At 40.5% G+C, this 21,016-nt stretch overlaps 2 protein-coding genes, 1 long non-coding RNA gene and 1 pseudogene across 7 annotated transcripts in view; 2 read left to right on the forward strand and 2 right to left on the reverse strand.

Moving 5' to 3' along the window:
* Positions 1–21,016, reverse strand: part of LOC309695172 (transcription factor 7-like 1-B) — a 72,361-nt gene that overhangs the window by 1,631 nt on the left and 49,714 nt on the right. The window contains exon 1 of one of the 2 annotated variants that reach the window (XM_082515669.1): positions 2,137–2,218. The exons of the other annotated variant lie outside the window; for it this stretch is intronic. The gene's annotated coding sequence lies outside the window, so the exon portion shown is untranslated. Of the gene's footprint in view, positions 1–2,136; positions 2,219–21,016 lie in introns of those variants that run through there. 2 annotated transcript variants of the gene reach the window in all.
* LOC309695190 (serine/threonine-protein kinase pim-1-like) lies at positions 329–4,034 on the forward strand (annotated as a pseudogene). The gene is made up of 8 exons (XR_014280793.1): positions 329–739; positions 1,154–1,395; positions 1,527–1,679; positions 1,801–1,895; positions 2,033–2,399; positions 3,414–3,594; positions 3,681–3,851; positions 3,941–4,034. The product of XR_014280793.1 is annotated as a serine/threonine-protein kinase pim-1-like (transcript).
* Positions 2,137–8,550, reverse strand: LOC309695178 (uncharacterized protein). 3 transcript variants are annotated; one of them, XR_014273048.1, is made up of 7 exons: positions 8,469–8,550; positions 8,248–8,360; positions 6,974–7,309; positions 6,754–6,873; positions 6,508–6,660; positions 5,557–5,607; positions 2,267–2,348 (listed from the first exon to the last, which is right to left on the reverse strand). XR_014273048.1 is itself a non-coding variant. In XM_082515679.1 (6 exons), exons 1-3 carry the CDS (start codon positions 8,515–8,517, stop codon positions 7,124–7,126), a joined length of 348 nt encoding a protein of 115 aa, XP_082371805.1. In that variant the 5' UTR covers positions 8,518–8,550; the 3' UTR covers positions 2,137–2,348; positions 6,508–6,660; positions 6,754–6,873; positions 6,974–7,123. The 3 variants fall into 3 exon arrangements, 1 of the variants encoding a protein (XP_082371805.1); XR_014273049.1 differs by lacking the exon at positions 2,267–2,348 and adding an exon at positions 3,944–4,034; XM_082515679.1 differs by lacking the exon at positions 5,557–5,607 and having other exon boundaries at positions 2,137–2,348.
* Positions 9,156–19,631, forward strand: LOC309695193. Its single transcript, XR_014273055.1, has 3 exons — positions 9,156–9,259; positions 10,582–10,686; positions 18,546–19,631. It is a non-coding gene; the product is annotated as an uncharacterized lncRNA (long non-coding RNA).

A 21,016-nucleotide genomic window follows, 5' to 3' on the forward strand; every position in this document is an offset into this window, starting at 1 on the left:
TTTTCCTGCTCCAGCCAAGTCCTCCGCCTGCTCGACATCTCTCCTATTACCTTTTATTACGCTTGCACTCATGCCTTTGCCTTTCACCACTTCAAAACTGCGCCTTCTTCAATATTACCTTCATATGCTCTCTTTGCTTTTCGCCTTCCTCACTACACTAAGTACCATTTTTTAACGCTGTGTACTCACTCTTGCTAAGTACATGTGAACAGATCTTGAAGAAAAAAAACAAAACAAAACATACTTTTCTTTTCTCTTCTGATACTATTGAATGATCCTAACAGAAAAAAACAGAGTTAACACTGACTTAATAAAAAAGTGTTATTTTATCTCAGATAAACTAGTCAGTGTTTATTAGTGTTTGCTCAACTAGAAGTCTTCATAGTAGCATCCACACATCAAGTCTTTAAACAAATAATGAAAGGATAATGAAAGAAAGTTTAATGTGAAATTACTGAATTATATGAAATGCCAGAGTGTTTTTCTTTAAACTACTTGCCTTTTAGTGATGTCACTAAAAGGCAAGGTTCTAATGTTGTGTTGCCATAGACTCCGGAGTTTACTTTTAAAGCTCACTTACAGAACTGACTTATACAGCTTAGTTAGAAAAGTCAAGCATCCAGACATTTGAAGGACTATTCACTCATTAAGGTGACATTTTCTATTTTAAAAATTAAGATGAAAAAGGAAACAAGAAAAGTTACGACTGAGGCAGATAAGAAAGATCCAGGAGATCAAAGTAAGTAAAAAAAAAAAAAAAATCCCCTAAATAACAGAATGTACATTTCTAACAATGTTGAGGCTCTGTGTATAAAATGATTCATTTTTAGAGGATTTAAATCCTGGTTTTGATTGAAACTAACCTGAGTGCAACATGTCTAATCAAAGAAAGGTTACTGGGGCACTTTGTCTTTTGGTAAAATAATGTGACAAGTTTATTCTTGGACTGAGCAGTGAAAACAGAGCAACAAGTGTCATCAGTATCTAGACTTAGTAGACCTAGTATGGACTCGTTTTGGTGTGTTTTTTATCAAAAGGATAAACTTGTTATTATATTGTAAGCAATACTAATTTAAAATTCAATGACATCAAAATCCTTTGAGTCCTATATGTCGAGCGCTCTTTTTCACTAATGTGTTGTTGTTGTTTATAGATTGTAAGAGCAGGATGGCTAAAAGAAGGCCAGTCCTGAAAAAACGACCCCCATAAAAAGAAGGAGGGTCACTGAGCAGGCTGGTCCTTCCACCAGCTCAGATGCTCATGTGGTCGGGGGAGTCAAGCGAAAGGTCCAACAAGATGAAGCGGGGACAACCAATACAGCAAAAAAGCGTAAACTTCTTGAGCATGTGAGCGGTGACAAGGGGCAGGCATCTTCCTGGTTGGACACTGGTAAAGGTAGGCTAATTAGTTGAGTGAGGGGTAGATTAAGTGTACATCTGGTTGCTAGTTTGAAGATATTAGTGTTTGGGAGATATTGTTTATTATCTAATAAGCTGACGTGCTTTTGGTGTTTTCGACATCTGCAGACTGCAGCATAGAGATTTCAGAGAGCTGCAGTAAAAACAAAAAGGCTGGCAAAAGGAAAGCTGCGGGAGACACCAGGGACCCACCTAAGAAAAAGAACGTGGACCAGGACAAAACCAAAACCGTTGCCAAAAAGTCAGTGGCTGAACAGAAACGTAAGTAGCAAGCAGCTTAGCTTTTATATTCAGGTGAAGAGCAAAATGAGCATTTAGGGTACAGCAGAGAGTAATTTGTGTGACAGCTGTAGTAAAACCCAATTTGTGTTCGTCTGTTTAGGTGACTTCCAAGCAAGATACGTGGAGGAGCACCGGCTTGGAGAAGGAGGATGTGGAGCAGTGTTTGCTGGCTACCGCATAAAGGATCATTTACCAGTAAGTGTTCAGATGGTGGTAGTAAGACAGGCAGTAATGCAGATAAGGGATAATATCGTAAGCTGAGATGTATGCTGTTTTACACCTTTAATGATGTCATACTGAGGAAATGCTCATCAATGCCCTGTGTCTTTTAGGTGGCCATCAAACACATCCCAAAGGGGAAAGTGTACTGCAAAGTGAAGGTAAATGTGCAAGACTTGAATTGTTTTTACATTAGTGGATTGCATGCAGCGTTCACCTGTGGAACGTCTGTGCCTCATCATCCACTTTGTTGAAATATTTCAGGATGATAACGGGAAGAATGTGTCAGTGGAAGTTGCCATCATGCTGAAGCTTGCAGCTGAAGCAGATGGATCAGTGGAAACATCAGCCCCAGTGTCTCTGTTGGAGTGGTTTGACTTTGGCAGAGAGCTGATCCTGGTGATGGAGAGACCTGTCCCCGCTGTGGACCTGGATAAATACATACAAGAAATGGATGTTTTGCCAGAGGACAAGGCCAAGGCAAGTTCACTTGCCTTAGAAGAGTCTTTAGACTGTACATCATTCAATCAAAGCACAGAGTATTAGAGAAACATTAACCCATTGATTGATTATTGTCTTTTTCATCGTTTCCAGGTAGGGCTGGGCTATATCATACCATTCACGGTAATACCGGTGTAATTTTGGGCAACGATAGGAAAATGAAATATCGCGCTAGAATAGGTAAAACGCGCATGCGCAGTGCCTATGTTTACATACGCAGATGGCGGTGACGCAGAAAGAGAAGAGCAAAAGTGGATCGTTGAATGAAACGGATGAACCAGAACTGGTTGTAAAATGCTGCAACTTTAGTGGTGTGGAACTGGTTTAGCTTTCGTCCGTCAGATACACAACAAAGCACAATTTTTGGTAGCGCATGCTAGCGGGCCGCCGTTATTACCGTGTTGTTTGGAAAATACGGCACACTTAAAATCAATCCTTTGATTTTTCTGAAACTCGACAGTGCCCCTTATAATCCCGTGAGCCTTATGTATGAATTCTGGTTGTGTTTACTGACCTCAAAACGATTTTATGTACACGGCGACTTTGCTAAGCTACAAAGCCGCACCGCTCGATGGATTGTCGGAGCATTACGGCTATCGTAGGCAGGCGCCTCGCGGAGTGATACGTACTGCACCTGAACGTGATATTACCGTATTGTGTGTGTATAACCTCTTTTTAAGCTTTGTGGATATTTTACATGGTTATGCTGAGGATATGTCGGCCAATTTCCACTGGAAATGCCTTTTGGTTAAACTGTCAGCGAGGAATTTGCATTTGCACTGTTACATTTGTATATAACTTTAATGCACATAAAAAAACAGCTGCTTGTTTAAGTGAAAATACATTTATGGGGTTTTTTGCACTAATAAAGTTGTGGAGTTGTAAAGTATTTTGTCTAGTGTCAGTTATATCGTCAGTTATATCGTTATCACAACTTTTCAAATGTATATCGTGATAAATATTTTTGGTCATATCGCCCTGCTCTATTTCCAGGTCATTCTGAAGCAGCTGGTTGATGCTGCGAAGCACCTGGAGGATAAACACATCTTTCACCGGGACATCAAGAGTGAGAACATTCTAATTGAGACCGGCTCAGATGTACCGCGTGTTCGTATCATCGACTTTGGACTGAGCTGCTTTGTTAAGGAGCAGTCGCAGTACCGCGTCTTCTATGGTAACATATTCTGCTCTTGCTCTTCACAGATGTCACAATTTTCGCCTTTTGTTTTAGAAGAAATTGCAATTGTGTCTGTTTATTAGGTACAGAAATTTACTCCCCTCCCGAGTGGTACGGGCGCAGTTGCTACAGGTGTGGACCCACCACGGTATGGCAAATGGGAGTGGTTCTGTACGAAGCGCTTCATGCCGGGGACTTTAACACCACGAGCTTCCTCAAAAAGCGCCTGAAATTCAAAAGACATCTGTCCAAAAGTAAGAAAACGTCACACTTCAAGACTGACTGATGGCTTGGACCACTGGAACTATCATCTTCATGTTTTTTCTCTTTCCTTTCTTTCCAGACTGCCGGGATTTCTTGGACGCGTGTTTAACCAAAGTCCCGGAGACGCGGCCGACGCTGGAGGAGCTACAGCATCACACTTGGCTGAGATAAGCCTATCACACACACACACAAACACACACAATTCAGACGTTATTATTTATGTGTGATGTATGAATTACCTTTCTTTTTTTCAGGAAATAATTTTTTTTAATTGGCCCACTTTAAATTTCAGTGTTTTGGAATTCCTGTAACCCCCCCCAGCCATCCCAGGAAAGGGGATCTCTCTTTGAATGGGCTTTCCCGAGGTTTCTTCCCGTCAGTCTGGCCCCCCCAGGGGAGTTTTTCCTCGTCTTCATAGAGAGCTTGGGCTGGCTCAGGAGCTCCATCAAAACTGTCTTTATTTAATTACTCTAATGTAATCATATACTTTAAAGTAATCAAATAAAAGACAGTAAAAATCTGAAGACTTGAAGTAAACTTCCATTAAAATAAAACTTGTTTAATTCATCTTTGCTGAGGATACTGTGTTATTACTATTTCAAGGATTATGTCAGAACACCGGATACTGGTACCCATCCCTACCCATCACTAGGGAACAGAACAAACCAGACATCAATTACAACAAAAATGACACTGACCCAGCCAGCATGACTCGTCTGCCTTAAGAAATGTTTAGCAATATTACAAATTGGGTGATATGCCTTAAAGTAGCTTCTCATGTGTTCAGCATTGTCAAAGGCTACATTTTAATTAAAACCACAATCTAGTAATGTTCTGTCTTTAACCTTCCTAATTTGTTTTTTGTCCTAACCTAACACTAAATTGCCAGTGAAAACAAAAGTTACATAAATAAAGAAGAGTAAAGAAAATTACGGTCTTTTTTATTGTAACAGTTTACCAGTGTACAGTTTGGTTTGTGACATATCTATCTAATAGACTCCAATTTGTGCATGTAAATGGAGAGTCCTCTTCACACACTGAGGTTAATTATGGAGTTCCACAGGGTTCAGTGCTAGGACCAATTCTGTTTACATTATACACGTTTCCCCTAGGCAGCATCATTAGAAGACATAGCATAAATTTTCACTGCTATGCAGATGACACCCAGCTCTATCTGTCCATGAAGCCAGATAACACACACCAATGAGTTACACTGCAGGAATGTCTTAAAGACGTAAAGACCTGGATGGCCGCTAACTTTCTGCTTCTTAATTCAGATCAAACTGAGGTTATTGTACTCGGCCCTGAAAAGTTTAGAAATATGGTATCTAACCAGATTCTTACTCTGGATGGCATTACCTTGGCCTCCAGTAACGCTGTGAGGAACCTTGGAGTCATTTTTGACCAGGACATGTCCTTCAACGCACATATTAAACAAATATGTAAGACTGCGTTCTTCCATTTGCGCAACATCTCTAAAATTAGAAATATCCTGTCTCAGAGTGACGCTGAAAAACTAGTTCATGCATTTATTGTGTGAATGTGTGTGTGAATGGGTGGATGACTGGATATGTAAAGCGCTTTGGGGTCCTTAGGGACTAGTAAAGCGCTATATAAATACAGGGCATTTACCATTTATTACCTCCAGGCTGGACGACTGTAATTCATTATTATCAGGATGTCCAAAAAACTCACTGAAAAGCCTTCAGCTAATCCAAAATGCTGCAGCAAGAGTCCTGACAGGGACTAGAAAGAGAGAGCAGATTTCTCCTGTTAAATCCAGAATTGAATTCAAAATCCTGCTCCTCACATACAAGGTCTTAAATAATCAGGCCCCATCTTATCTTAATGACCTTGTAGTACCATATCACCCTATTAGAGCACTTCGCTCTCGCTCTGCAGGCCTACTTGTTGTTCCTAGAGTATTTAAAAGTAGAATGGGAGGGAGAGCCTTCAGTTTTCAGGCCCCTCTTCTGTGGAACCAGCTTCCAGTTTGGATTCAGGAGACAGACACTATCTCTACTTTTAAGATTAGGCTTAAAACTTTCCTCTTTGGTAAAGCATATAGTTAGGGCTGGACCAGGTGACCCTGAATCCTCCCTTAGTTATGCTGCAATAGACGTAGGCTGCCGGGGATTCCCATGATGCATTGAGTTTTTCCTTTCCAGTCACCTTTCTCACTCACTATGTATTAATAGACCTCTCTGCATTGAATCATATCTGTTATTAACCTCTGTCTCTCTTCCACAGCATGTCTTTATCCTGTTTTCCTTCTCTCACCCCAACCAGTCGCAGAAGATGGCCCCGCCCCTCCCTGAGCCTGGTTCTGCTGGAGGTTTCTTCCTGTTAAAAGGGAGTTTTTCCTTCCCACTGTCGCCAAAGTGCTTGCTCATAGGGGGTCATATGATTGTTGGGTTTTTCTCTGTATCTATGAAGCGCCTTGAGGCGACTTTTGTTGTGATTTGGCGCTATATAAATAAAATTGAATTGAATTATCTGAGGAAGAAGCAGAGTTGGTTTGTTTCCAGCTGAAATCATCCAGGCTCAGGAATTTGAATCGATCCACATCATTTCGTGTCGACTTACATTTGGTCTGTGAGACACATGTCATAGTGACAGTATTTGGGTTAATATGGCATTACTCACCCTGGTCGCATTTCTTCAATATCAGGCACCAAGTTCAGGAACTCGTTCTTTGCAGCCCGCGCAAGGTAGGAGGTCTCCAGAGTGGGAACCATCGGGAAGTTTTCACAGTCTGAGCAGGAGGGACTGGAGGCACGTGAGCTGTTCTCAGGGGTCCTTTAACACAAATCACACCAAGTTAGAATCAAATAGATAACCTGTCAATAACCGTTTGCAGATCGAGGTCAATGTTCCTAAAAATATGTTTACTTCTGGCCCATGGAGCCACAGCGGGAGTCCGAGAGAGGGGCAGGTAGAGGAAGGGGTGAGGGTGGCACTGCTGAAGCTCGTCACGGATGGATCACGTCCGATCGGTGAGATGAGAGAAAGCTGAAGTGAAACAACAGCAGGATGAGGTAGACGTCAATATAGGAACTCCCTGATGTGACACAGAAAGGCTATTTTTTTATTTCTTTGTATTATTTCTCACCTTGCAGTCACTGATGCTGTTCACCAGCTGGTTGTATTCAGTATTGAAGGTGTGTGTCAGAAGGCGCAGGCACTACAACACAACAGGAACAAGACCGAGCAGAGAAGGAAGAAGGCAGCAACAAGAACGCCCACTAAGCCCACGTTTTTCTCACCTTGGTGGCCAGCTCCTTCTCACGCTTTCAAAGGTGGTGCTGGAGATCTGCGAGGAGACGGAGGTGGATGTGGACAGAGTGCTGGAGCTCACGCTGGGGGACAGAGACTCACTCAGGGACTTGGTGGTGGGAGCTGTTCCCACGGGAGCCGCCACTCCCAGAAGGTGACGGGTCTTTTCCACCTGGAAGAAAGATGGGGGCTAATGTGAAGTAGGGAGAAGAGGGGACGTTAGTCATGTAAAGGCCATAGGTGAGGGTAGGGACGTAGATCGACCGGTAAATTGAGAGCTTCGCTTTTACACTCAGCTCCCTCTTCACCACGACGGACCGGTGCAGCGTCCGCATTACTGCAGCTGCAGCCCCAATCCGTCTGTCGATCTCCGGCTCCCTTCTCCCATCACTCGCGAACAAGACCCCGAGATACTTGAACTCCTCCACTTGGGGCAGGAACTCATCCCCGACTCATCCTATATTTCCGTTTTTATATTTCTAATGTTTGCCTTGTTTTCTTCACTGTCTGGTCTGCCTCTGTCTTGCCTGTATGGATGCATTTACACCGAAATGTCCCCAACAAAGGATGTTTTAATTCACCACTATTCCAGTGAAACACGAGTCTCCCATCTTCCTGCTACCAGTCTGGAGTTTTTGTTCACCAAAGCACACACCAACTTCATACTGACGGACAGATCACTGCCCTTTTGCCGCCTTGTCTGACCGTGTTTTGTGGCTGTGGTTCACTTCACCTCACTCTTCCCCATTCTTGTCATTAAATCAGGCTGTTCTGCAACCATGGCAGCCATTCACTCTATGGCTTTATTCATGGTGTATTTTACCCCTTCACCAAAGGCCGTTCTCGTTTCCAACATTATATTTGCAGTGTTCGTCTATCTATCAATATCTGCGGAGTATTTTTTTTAACGAGTATCCTATTTTCTAAAGCACAGCATGTAAAGGGTAGCTCGGTTAGCAGGATGCTAGCATGTAGCGCTTAGTGAGACACGCCTCAGACGAGTTGAGCAAAGACCCCGTCTGTGTACTTTATACGTGAGCAACGGATTTAAATAAAATTAAGGTTTCAAAAGACAAACTTGAAGATAAAAAAAAATATATATATACTCACCGGAGAGCCGCCAGGGTTTGCCGCTGCCATCTTGGCGCTCCTAAATTCAAAACTGCCTCTGCAGTCAGGCAGGGGAGGCGTGGAAATTGTCTTTGAGTTAGTCAAACGTTTTCCTTAGTTCGAGTAGATGATAAAAAGAAAAAATAATAATAAATGGGATTTTAAGTAGGACTAGGCGTTCTGTAATGATCTCTATTTAGGAGAAAAACTTAATCACTCACCTTTAAACAGCTCTCTTTTAGGAGACACACTGCTGGCTAACGGTGTCATGTGATCAAACAGCGTAATTTAATTGGCTGAGAGCCATTCGACTCGATCTGGTGCTGATTGCTCTGGCTTGGGTCATTAAAGTTCATCACTTTTGCAGTTGAATTTTTGCAGGTGAATTTTTGCAGGTGAATTTTTTTCAGGTGAATTTTTGCAGGTGAATTTTTTTCAGGTGAATTTTTGCAGGTGAATTTTTGCAGGTGAATATTTTTGCAGGGAAATTTGGAGGATAAAAATTCAGTGTCATAAATTCAATGTCTAAAAATACTTGAATTCTGATGATACTATATTTCTTCCATATGACAGAGCCTTGAAAGAGTGACAGAGACACTTTTTATGAACTCATCTGTAATGTGTCACCTTTTCTGTAGAATGAAGAAGTGCTTCCCTTCTTTTAAAGTAAATACAGGCTTACAAAGATCCTCTAAACAAAAAATCCTCGCCTGCAGAGAGCAAAATCTCTTAAATAAATGGGGGTAAGCGTAAGCTGAAGCCATCTGATGTTTATGTTCATGAATATAACACACTGAAACATTTTGTCTTTGTTTTTATTGTTTATTAAAATACTTTTAAATGTCTAGTTTTAGTTTAAGAACCATCTAGTCCAGCAGGTGGCGGTAATGCACCTTAAAGCTCTAACCGCCAAAGAAAAACCCCAAAGAAGAAGAAGAAGCCGCGAAGTTCCCGCTTCATTGCGTTTGTGTTTTAGTTTATTTTTCTTCCTCATCTGAAGTGAAGCACTAAGGTAACTTTGATCTGAGTTCAGTCAATCTTGAATTTAGCTCCTGAGTGAAGTTTTCTGTTGCTCTCCTCGGTCTCTGTTGTCAGTTATTTGTGAACCAGTTGAAAGAAAAAGCCTCTACATCAAGTCAAGCTGCTATAAACTAATTTACAAGAAAATATTAACAAATGCTAATGAAACACAGAGAAGAAAACAGTGTTATTATTAGAAGAAAGCTTTTAAATTAGCTAAGTGTAATCAGAGTTTCTATTATTTTATTAGTCTGTTACTAAGCGCTAGTTAGCATCTCTGTCACTGTGTGGCACCTGCATAGTTTTTGAATGCAGCGTGCTATCCAAGCTAGCTAGCTAGCTAGCTAACGCCAGCCATCATCAATATAAGGTCACTTCCAGCGCCAAAAAATCCAAATATGTTGGCGGTAAAAGTGCTATAATGAAATCAATTTAAAAGAAAGGTAAAAAATAAATGTATTCCAGACTAAAACACAGCTGCCTTTGTCTTATCAGCAAAGTTGTGTCAGCCCACAGGGCATGTGATTGTAAAAACTGGCCTCACTCTGAGAGGCCTGTTGTTAGAATCATTTCAAAGATAATTTGATAAATTCTGATCAGTATTCAGTAAATGAGCCTGATTAACTGTTAGCAAAATAATAATGATAGGCCAGAGATACCAGAGATTCATTTTTAAAACAAATACAGCCTCGAACCCCAAGAGGGGATCTGTGTTTTAAAAGTACTGCAGAGTTTTTAAAATAGAATAGAATAGTCTTTTATTGTCTTTGTACATATTCAACTAAATTGTGGGTGCTCCACACCAACCGTGCATGGAAAACAATATAAACAGTAAGACAGTAAGAATAAATTAGAGGACAGGTTGCAGAATGCTTGAAAGTAGTGCAATGGACTTGATATAAGTAGAGAATCGGAGTGTGACTGAGTGATGAGGGTTACTCAGATCATGGCTCAGATTTCTACACCCACTCAGATAGGATAATCTTCCACGGCACACCTGATCAGTTCTCACGGCACACGTATATATGCCGCGGCACAGTGGTTGGGAAACACTGTACTCGTTTATGCAGGTCCATCGATTGTTCTGTTTTTGTTCTTTGCCAGGGCTTTTTTTAAAGAGGAATTGCTCTCCTGGTACTGGTGTGCCATACTGCTGAATTTGGTATCGGTGCTCAAACCTTTTGTGTATGTTTTAAACAAGTTGCTCACCCAGGGAAGCTAAAATTTGTTGTTTGTGCTCTCAGATGAACATATGAGACACTTTGACTCTTCAGTGCAGTGTGGAGCCTAACAAAGTTCTGTTTTGTGTCCCAGCTGATCAGGAGGAGGAGAAGAGTCTGACGGAGCAGCAGGGGAACATTTCAGCTACTTGGACTCAGCTCAGCCACTGCAGAGAAAACAATGAGTTCGACAAAGAAGGTGACAGATACTAGTGTTAAGAAATACTCCATTAACCCTTTAAGGCCTATTGGAGCAGGAATGCTCCGTTTTGCGTAACAATTTTAAAATCCCGGTAGAACTGCACTTAAGCTAACACAATTATTTTATTTAGGAATAGTTGTACTTACATCTTATGCCATCAGCTTGCCCTAGGTCACGTTTCCTTCCACATATGTATTTGCAGAAATTGCATAAAAAGCACTTGCAGCAAAAAAACATAATATACCAGAAACACGCTTTGCTGTTCATAGCACTTCCTATGTTGGAATAGATGCCAGCGCGAACTATCACATGTCCGACTTTACCTGCCAAAACCTGCCTTCAGCGACACCTATACTGGTGTTTTTAAAAGTCATGTTTGACTTTATTCTTTTCTGTATTGTTTCTGGGATGCTTAGAACTCAAACTGCACTGTTGGTAATAGTTTATTTTGATGCACATGCTGTTTGTTTGCAAATTTGCATTATAATATTTATTTTTGTTTTTCCTCAAAAATGCTCAAAAACAAATTTCCTGTGGTTGGAAACAATGTGCAACTTTTTTAAATTTACAGTTTTGAGGGATACAATTTTCTAACTACAAATATGTGTAAAAAACAAAACAAAAACAATTTAAATTTTTTTGTATTTTATTGCAGTTTTTTTGCACTTTATGTAGTTACTATGGACTTAATGCATAGATATTATTAACATTTGGGATATAATGGTCATATTGATGTATAGCAACTTGAAATGCTCCCCAAAATGGCATTAAGGCAGGGCTCTAGACTAACTTTTTGCCGGTACGCCTAACTTTAAAAAGTTAGGTGTACCAGCACAAAAGTTAGGCGCACACAAATTTTATAATAATTTATATAATATAATGTGTTTTTCTGGATACACTGTGCTTTTTCAGCATTCAAAGATTGATGACACCGTGTCAGAGCACTGGCTATGAATTTCAGAAGGATCAGGCCTTAACTTAAAAGAAAAGTTAGCAATAGTTCTTTTCCTATTACAGCTACATCCACTTCTGTCGTGCCTAGGCTGCTCACTAGGGCTGGGTATCATCACTGATTTCTATAATCCATTCGATTCCGGTTTTCAAAGTCCCGATTCGATTCAACTTAGCCAGAAGAGTCAGAAATATTATAATTCTGATCATTTATCAGTACTGACTTCTTCAGAATTGTGAACATCACAGCAGATGCCTTTGTGTGAAAGTAACTGAGAATAAAACACAGAAAAACATGAAGGAGATTTTCCTTGTCTGGCTTTTTATAGCAGATAACCTTCAAAATATTCTACAATGTTCTGCATATAAAGTTTAAATTTCTTCAGTATTGAACAACAGAAAAAATAGGCTTTCTTGTCCGATGTCATTTAAGTGAAAAAAAGAATAGAAAAAGACAGCAGCCACAGCGCCGTAAACAGCGGTAGACTGGTGGGTAATAAGCAGTGTTGGGTAAGTTACTTTAAAATAGTAACTTAGTTATATTACTAGTTACTTCTCTCAAAAGTAACTCAGTTACTTCAAGTTACTCGTTACTTTCAAAGTAACTAGTTACTAGGGAAAGTAACTTTGGTTTTACTCAGAATTCTCTTGTTAATGTGTTTCTTCCATAACTTTGCCAGTCTTCTAGCTTGCTTACTTGCCACAAGTGCACTGTGCCACCTACCAATAGAAAGGAAAAGATAATGTGCATATTTCCACGAGAGAAATCCCACGCCTGGACCGTCATTGACTGCTGCCATGATTCTAGCCTACGTCACAGAGTCATGTGCGCCTTTTACATCCAACACAAAAACTGCAGTCGTGGTGCTTTCGATTGTACTCAGAACTTGGAAATTTTGCCTTCTGAATAGGAAGATGTAGGTAACACCAGACTGCAGATGAGCTGCATACAGGGCTGGACTGGGACAGAAAATTGGCCCGGACATTTTGACTAGAGACTGGCCCACCATCATAGGAAAAATCATAAAGCCTTTGAATGAAAATAAACACTGTTGTGACAGTGATGTTCACTGTCTTGATGGTATATATGCATCAATCTATCAATCGTTTGTTGTAAGATTCAGATAATTATTTTTTAAAAGCTAGACATTTTAAATGAGAATAAGAAAGAAAAATATTTCTTTGTGCCCCCTTTTCCCTGTTAATGCCCTGGCAACACTTTGCTAGATCCGCCCCTGCACAGTTACCAGCTGTCAGCTACCTAAAAAAGGATCCTGGGGTTATTTGTCTCTCAGAAACAGTTCATAACTTCCCTTCAACTCATTCATGTCACCTAAAAGGTAAACCTGTTTCTCCATCACCTGTTCAGCTCTGATGATCCAGTAAGGACATCTCCTGGTTTCATCTTCATGTTTCCCTCTCACCACATATCCAAACCGACATCCTGACCAGCAGCTTTTTTACAGCTGTGGCTCCAGCAAACATCAGCTGATACTAGAATTTAATATTAAATAAATTTTAACAATAGCTGATCAAGCTTAAACGTGCTGCTGTTGTTTAGCGCGACATCCGCTGGTTTCCTCTTTCTGGCGCAAAGTGAGCGATAAACAAACAAGAGAGCCGATCAGCTGATCATTGATCAGTTTTCATGATTGAAGTAGAAACGGGAGAGGGAGGGGGGAGAATGAAAGAAGAAGAGGCAGCTGTGCAGCAAAGACACAGAATAATTCCAGCTTTGTGCCTTTTTCATTGTAGCTGAATTACGGGACAAACTGTTCCTTTTCACCTCAATAAGAAACGCGTAATATTTTCTCTGAATACCAGACGGGACGGTTGGCAACTGTAATAACTTATGAACAAAATAAAGTGCAACATCATTAACTTCATAGCACCACCCAGCTGTATAGAAACTCCGTCATGCTAGCTAGCACGCAGTACGGAAAAAGTCAGAATAACGAAAATAAACTGCACCTAAGCTTGGTTCATATCTGACCCAGAGAGACTGCAGGTCATAACTTCTTACCTGAAGTTCAGTTCACACTTGGACCGGCGGCCGCCTCGGGTCTCTCCTCCTCCTGCGTCCCCTTTCTCTCATCCACCTGCTGGCCTCCACCACTTGCTAATGTTACTGAATCTGTGGAAGCTCCGCGATAGCCAACACACGAAGTAACGAGTAACGACCCTATCTAAATCCCAGTAACGACTAACGCGTTCCTGATTTTGGCATAATAACTAGTTACCGTGCTCGTTACCACAATAATAACGTAGTTACTGTAACGCGTTACTTAATAACGCGTTAGTCCCAACACTGGTAATAAGCGAATGAATAATACAGAAAACAGAGATTGGAGACGGGAAACTGTTCTTGAAGTACAGAGAGAGAGAGAGAGAGCTAGCTGTGCATGAAGTGTGATTTTAATAGTCGTGGAAGCAAAACAGCAAAATTCATGACGACATTGATCAAATGTGAAGCGCAGTTTGCTGCTTCTTTTGCTGCTGGCTCGGTGAATTTTGGTTGGAGAGACAAAACCTGCAGCTCAGAATCAGCGCAAAAAGACGTAATCACAGCGTGGACCGGACGCATCAGGATCGCTAAGCTGAGAAAGCCGAGAAAGACAAAGCTGATTCTGATGCGTTGGCTCTGTGTTTACGTCTTTGTGTGGAGTCCGTGTACCTGCTCTCATTTGCTGTTTGGTTGTTGTTGAAATGGTTTTGTGAGCTTTAATCTGAGAATCTGGCGTTTCTGGCAAAACACAGTTATATTTAAAAGTCGATTCAGGATTTAATGAATTGATATCGCTTTATTCAAGCTACTCACCTCCCACTTCCACCTGCACTTTCAACTGGACCACGGCCAATCAGAGAGGTCCCGCCCCTTACTATCTCTGATTGGTTTAGTCCACGATAGGGGCATAATGTGTGTCTGTTGTTGACCACAGGGAAGGTTGCAGATTTTTTATTTTTTATTTTTTTGCTACCCGAACATTTGGTCGCACAGGTGCAAGCAAATATATTTTTTAGTCGCACCACTGAAAAATTTGGTCACATTTGCGACCAAATTGGTCGCACTCTAGAGCCCTGCATTAAGGGCATGTAAAAATTAGAGATGGACCGATCCGATATCACGTATCGTATCGGTTCGATACTGACGTAAATTACTGGATCTGATATCGGAGAGAAATAAAAAATGTAATCCGATCCATTAAATTTCAAAAAAGCACCTCACAAAACTTGCGACATGGCGTAACTCGGCTCATAACCGTAGCACGTCGGAGCAGTGTGCTCACGTGATAGAGCGGCTGTGTGTATTTGTAGCCTCGCTACCAATCCGGCATTTCATCTCCGAGGAAGTTATCCCAGAGAGAAGTAAAGCAAGTGTGTAAGTTCGTCTCTGAATGTTTGTAAAGCATTCCTGCGATGGAACATATATGGAGCGACTGCCTCTTCTCTCCCCCTCCCTCTCCTGCTGCTACTTCAGTCATGAAATCATGATCAGCTGATCGGCTTTTCTGTCGCGAGTCCATCTCTCTTGTTTGTTTATTGCCCACTTCGCGCCAGAAAGAGGAAACCAGCAGCTGAACAACAGCAGCACGTTTAACCTTGATAAGCTGTTGTTAGAATTTATTTAATATTACTTTCTACACCAGGATCCTTTTCTAGCTGACGGCTGGTAACTGTGCAGGGGCGGATCTAGCAAAGTTTAGCCAGGGTGGCCGATAGGGCATTAACAGGGAAAAGGGGGCACAAAGACATCCTTTTCTTTCTTATTCTCATTTAAAATGTCTAGATTTTAATAAATAATTATCTGAATCTTACACCCAAAGTTTTAATCTGATGTAAAATGTATAGAAGTCCATGACTGTATATAGTAACTAAGCCTAATATACCCTAGTAAGCTTTACTACTTTTTCCTTTGGGAAGGTACCATCTGTGCAGTCTGCAATTCTGTTGAAGAAAGATGTTGAATCTATTTAATTATTCTTGAAAAATAATTGATTTCTGTGAATCTTTTTTCACACTGCATCAAATTAAAGTTGATTATGTTGATTAAGCATCATGAAGTGGAGGGTGGGTGATTCCCTATCTATTTTTTTTTTTTTGCTGGGAGTTTTAGAGCCCTATTATTTAGGTTACTTACTCCTTAAAATACCAGAATAGGGAGGATGGAGTAGGATTAAGTGTATTAGATTGATCACTATTACTGAACTATGAAATATTTGGGTGCTGTGTATTTTTTGCATACAGGTATAACAGAATAGCTTTAGTGTTTTGTTTTTTAACTTGAGTATGAACTTATACAAAAACAGCAAGATATTTTAAAAAAAACAGTTCTGTTGATTAAAAAATACACTATATCGGATTCATATCGGTATCGGCAGATATCCAAATTCATGGTATCGGACATAAAAAAGTGGTATCGTGCCATCTCTAGTAAAAATATAAACATAAGCTCTTGGTTCTATGGTAGGTCTTAAAGGGGTAAAAGATGAAGTACTGATATATATTTTATGCAAAACTAACTGAACCTTGTGCTATATTAATGTAATGTAATATTCATGTAATAATACAATGCCTACATTGTAGAGGGTGACTTTGCCTCTAAAGAGGAAAATGGGCAGGGAAGAGGTTAAAGTGGGATTCAGCAGGATTCAACCCTAAAATCAGCTGTAGTGGCTCAGTGTGGGGAAAAGAGTCACAGCTCACAATCATTTCTGTTGAGAGCTCCAGTCGATGTTCTTAATGTACAGGCTGTGATCAGCTGACCTGCTGCTCTCTGTGGATGTACACAACTGAATTCAACCAGATGTCTGCAGATGTTTCATGAGTTGTCCTGGCTGATTTCCATCCTCTACACCAGGGGTGTCAAACTCAACTGCACAGGGAGCAAAACTCAAGGCACACTTTAGGTCGCGGGCCAAACAAGATAAACATTTATTGAACACTAAAACCATGTTTTTTAAACAGAAATATGAATAAAAACAGACAGGAATTTTATTCCAGAATAAATAAACTTAAAAAATCAACTTTAACTTTAAATGTTTTGATCTTCATAAAAATATATCCTGTCAAAATTATGCAAGTTAGAAATATGAACATGCTGCAAAAACCCCAGAAAAAATAAATGAAAACATACACAAGGTTGGAGCTGCATGTAGACGGAGCTGGGGCATTGCTGCAGGAATGGAACTAATAAACTGTGCAGGCCATTCAGTGTCGTACTTTGCCTTGAGTGTACCATTACACTGCAGCTCCATCTGAATCTGCACAGGTGCAGTTTCCACGTAAAGAAGAAGCTTGAAATTCTCTTTTTGTGCTTCACAGTCACCAAAGCGCCGCGAACTCAGTGCGCTCAGTTTATCAGCAAAGTGCGCCGACTTGGTTCAACATTACTTGGCAACAGGGAAAGTGAGACAGGTTGCACTGGTGCATTTGTGACAGCTTCACTTGAAATGCCTTCACTGCATCATACATGCCATGTCCATTGTTAAATCTCCCAATTCTTTTGATCTTTGGGCTGAAGGAAGGACAATACTCTGTGTATAAATGCTCAATCAACAATCTTTTATTCCATACAATTCAACACTTTTGAGCATAAACCATCCGGAGGGGAGATGAGCGCGGGAGGGTGTCCGCCTGATCTCGAAGCGTCTGAGTGTTTCTCACATTCTTATAGCTTCAGCCCCCCTCCACCTAGTCATAAAACCTAAACATTCACATTCTTTCTCTCTTAAGTGACGGCCTTGGCTCCCTGTTTTATCTCCTCCTGATGAGATGGGGCAGAAAACCTCTCCGGTATGCTCTGTTCTCTTCTAATCAGACAAATAAGGCCATGACTCTCTGAAAACAGTATTTCTTATACCTCAGCAGTATAATGCATCATAAAACAATATCACTCATTCACAATAAATCAGCAGTCTAATGTAATACAAATCAGTTTAATAACTGTAATAGTTGTCACCTTCTTCAAAGTCAGGAGAATAATGCAAACTAAAACTACATAATAATTTCACTATCTTTAATTAGGGGTATAACGTGGCATAAGATAATATAATAATCTCACACCATGAACTGACAGATTTCTTTGCTGAGCTCAAAAACTCTATTGAGAACTTTTTCCCAACTCAGCCAACGGAACTCTGTATGATAAGGATGTCACCAAACTCTGAATCATAGAAGGATGAAATTGATGGTGATTTAAACCTTTAAACTCAGATAAAATTTACGGTTTGTGTTACAGTGATCGTTACATGCTCCATTTATAGGACTTTACCACACAGCCTGGTGTATGATGCAGGATTGGATTTCATGTGTTACTGTTTAGGCTCAAATCAATTTAGTCTTTGAAGCCCGCAGTGATGAAATAACTCCCCTCAAATGACTTAAACCAAAAGTAACAAGCCTGTGTTGAAAATGTAAGGAATAGAAAATACAGATTTTTTTTTTAATGTAGCGAGTAAAAGTAAAAAAAACGTCAGGTTACAGTCAGACTCTGACATCATCCTTCACTGAACCAAGCTAGTAACTGTTACATTTGATTTATTATTATCGAATAAATTAGACAATTATAGAAATATATAATAGGAAACAAACAGGAAATATAAAAAAGTACAGACCTGGTAAACATTTATTACTATTCTGAGTGTGTTAGCATTAATATTTGTGTACAAGCAGGAGAGATGGGCATGATTTTAGAGTGTTTGAACAATGATTAATTATCTTTAACAGCAGGTTGGATGTAATGTGTTACTACTACCAGTAGGTGGGGATAAGAGACCTTTAAGGTGTTTGGTGCCACACTCCACCTTGAGGTTTAAAACTAGTGTTAATGGAGGGAGTTTGAAGCTTCAGTTTGTTTAATGACTGCATTTCACTCACTGCCTCTGCTTGTATCTCTGTCACTGCAGGACCAACGTGGACCGAGAAGTCAGCGCTCTCAGGAGGCCGACAAACCTCACAGAAGAAAGAGAGAGAAAAAAAACACCTGTGACGAGTGTGGGAAGGATTTTACCTGGAAGTCTAAACTAAAACAACATCAGCTCATCCACACTGGAGAGAGACCGTTCAGCTGTGACTTGTGTGGAAAGTCGTTTTCCTGGAAGAATGTCCTAAAAAGACACCAAGTCATCCACAGTGAAGTTAAAGCTTACAGCTGTGATCAGTGTGGCAAAGCTTTTACTCAAAGTAGCAACTTACAGAGTCATCTAGTTACCCACTCTGGAGTTAAGGCATACAGCTGTGACATCTGTGGAAAAACCTTCAGCCGGGTATGGAGCCGAAATATACACCTACGCATTCACTCCGGAGAAGATGTGTACTGGTGTGATCAGTGTGGGTCATCCTTCACCACTGCAAGTCAGCTTAAAACACACAAACGAGTCCACACAGGAGAGAAACCATACAAGTGCAGACACTGTGACAAAAGCTTCTCACATTCAGGTCATCGTAACAAGCATGAACGTACACACATGGAAGGAAACTACAGCTGTGAGCAGTGTGACAAGAGCTTCAGTAATCTCAGTTCATACTCTGCACACAAACGATCCCACGTTACTAATAAACTGTTTCACTGTTACCACTGTGCCAAAACATTCACTTCATTATCTGCTCTGTGCAAACATCAGCGCGATCACGCAGGGCTGAAACCGTTCCCATCACAGGATCAGAGTGAATCTGAAGAGAGAGAAACATCCTCTGGTTTCAGAGTCCAACTTAAAACCCTGGAGATCAGGCTCCACAGAGTTCAGGTCGGCTCTCCTTAAGTTTAAGTTAAAGTTCTAATGAGGCTATGAATCAAACTGTTCCTATAGTTCAATGTTAATCTTTATAAATTGTTCTTCTGTTTGTGTTCAGTCGTTACCTTTTTTTTCCAGTGGTTGGATGAAAAATCAGTTTCCTGTTGTTCAAGTTTTTATTGAATGTATTTTGTTAAAGTTCTTTTTGTTTAACTTCTTAAATAAAGTTTTTAAAAAAAAAGTTAAATAAAGAATTGTTTGAACGACAAAGATTTTGAGCCATGATGTCATTTCCTGTATTTCAGAGTAAAGACTGAAGTGACAAATGGAAACATGTTTACAGTCATGGAATAAACACTGATGGGTCATCTGTAGGAAGTACTATTGCTGACCTGACAGACTCGACCTTGTTTACAAAGAAAGAAAGGAACTGATGACATGTGTCAGCAGAGGCTTTCAGGGTTGTCTAGAGTAGAGCTGATAGTCTTAAAGAGAACACGGCGATTATGACAATTTAACACAATGACCTGAGAAACATTCTTTTAACATTTCAAAAGAAACCTGCAATTTGTCTTTCTTCCACTTTCACTCTGCTCTCCTACACTGACGCCTGACTGCTTGAGTGGATTCATTTAACCAGGGCTGTGGAACACGTTTTGGGCGCCTGGTTTTTAATGGGTTCACAGGGTTTAGGGTCTGAGTACAGGTTTCCTGGAACTGCAAAAGCAGCTCATCTGGGGTGGATCCAGTAAGTAATCTAAGGCTATTCATCATCTCTCCCCTCAAAACAGGACTACAACAGTTCAAAATCAGGACTACTTAGGACTTAACCAAAACAGAACCAGAAACAGCTGGGGGAGCAGCACAGCAAAGGACTCATCCAGACTGGAAAAACGAATCGGGAAGGCTAGCTCTGTGGTCGGCATGAAGCTGGACACTTTGGTGATAGTGGGAGAGAAAAGGACATTAAAGAAACTGCTGGACATTATGGAAAATGCTGGGCATCCTCTGCACATGCTCGTAAATAATCAGAGGAGCCTATTCAGCGACAGGTTGCTTCTCTCAAAGTCAAGAACCAACAGGCTTAAAAACTCCTTTGTCCCACACACCATCAAACTGTTTAACTCCTCGTTGGAGGGGAGAGGGAGGGGAAACAGGAGGACAAAGGCGAGTGGGAACAACTGAGCTGTAGTGCCTTTTCACTGTGCAATATTTGCAATATTTTTTTATATTTGACCTTTTTTGTGGGGCAAATAATATTGACACCAGTCATTTTGAGTTTTTCTGAAATGATTCTGTTGTTGTCTACAAAATATTAAAAAAATTAAGCTTTAGGGAAATCCTCTGGTTTAAAATCCTGTTTTAAAAAAAGCACTTGGGACAATTGTGGTGGAGACAGCTTTTGTTATAATATCAATAATATTTTTATGAATATGGGATACTGTTACATGTTTGCATAGACTTTTGTGGAATATGGAGACACTCCTGGCATTATATGAGCAAAGTGAAACTCATTTTTTAGGGTTCATGGAGATGAGTGTGAAGATCCAAACAATCGCTGTCAGTGATGGAGAAGCTTTGATGAAAAAATTTGGTAAAAAGTTCACCAGCATGAAGGAAATGAAGTTCTCAAACTTTCCTTA

Source organism: Aulonocara stuartgranti, assembly GCF_965226115.1.
Source record: "Aulonocara stuartgranti genome assembly, chromosome: 19".
In the NCBI taxonomy this organism is placed as follows: domain Eukaryota; kingdom Metazoa; phylum Chordata; class Actinopteri; order Cichliformes; family Cichlidae; genus Aulonocara; species Aulonocara stuartgranti.

Excerpts from the sequence above, each read along its gene's own strand:
- LOC309695178 (XM_082515679.1), bottom strand. The coding sequence starts at position 8,517 with ATGACACCGTTAGCCAGCAGTGTGTCTCCTAAAAGAGAGCTGTTTAAA. Across the intron at positions 8,361-8,468 it reads TAAAAGAGAGCTGTTTAAAG|GAAAACGTTTGACTAACTCA; the intron begins GTGAGTGATTAA and ends ACTCGAACTAAG. Across the intron at positions 7,310-8,247 it reads CAAACCCTGGCGGCTCTCCG|GTGGAAAAGACCCGTCACCT; the intron begins GTGAGTATATAT and ends TCTTTCTTCCAG.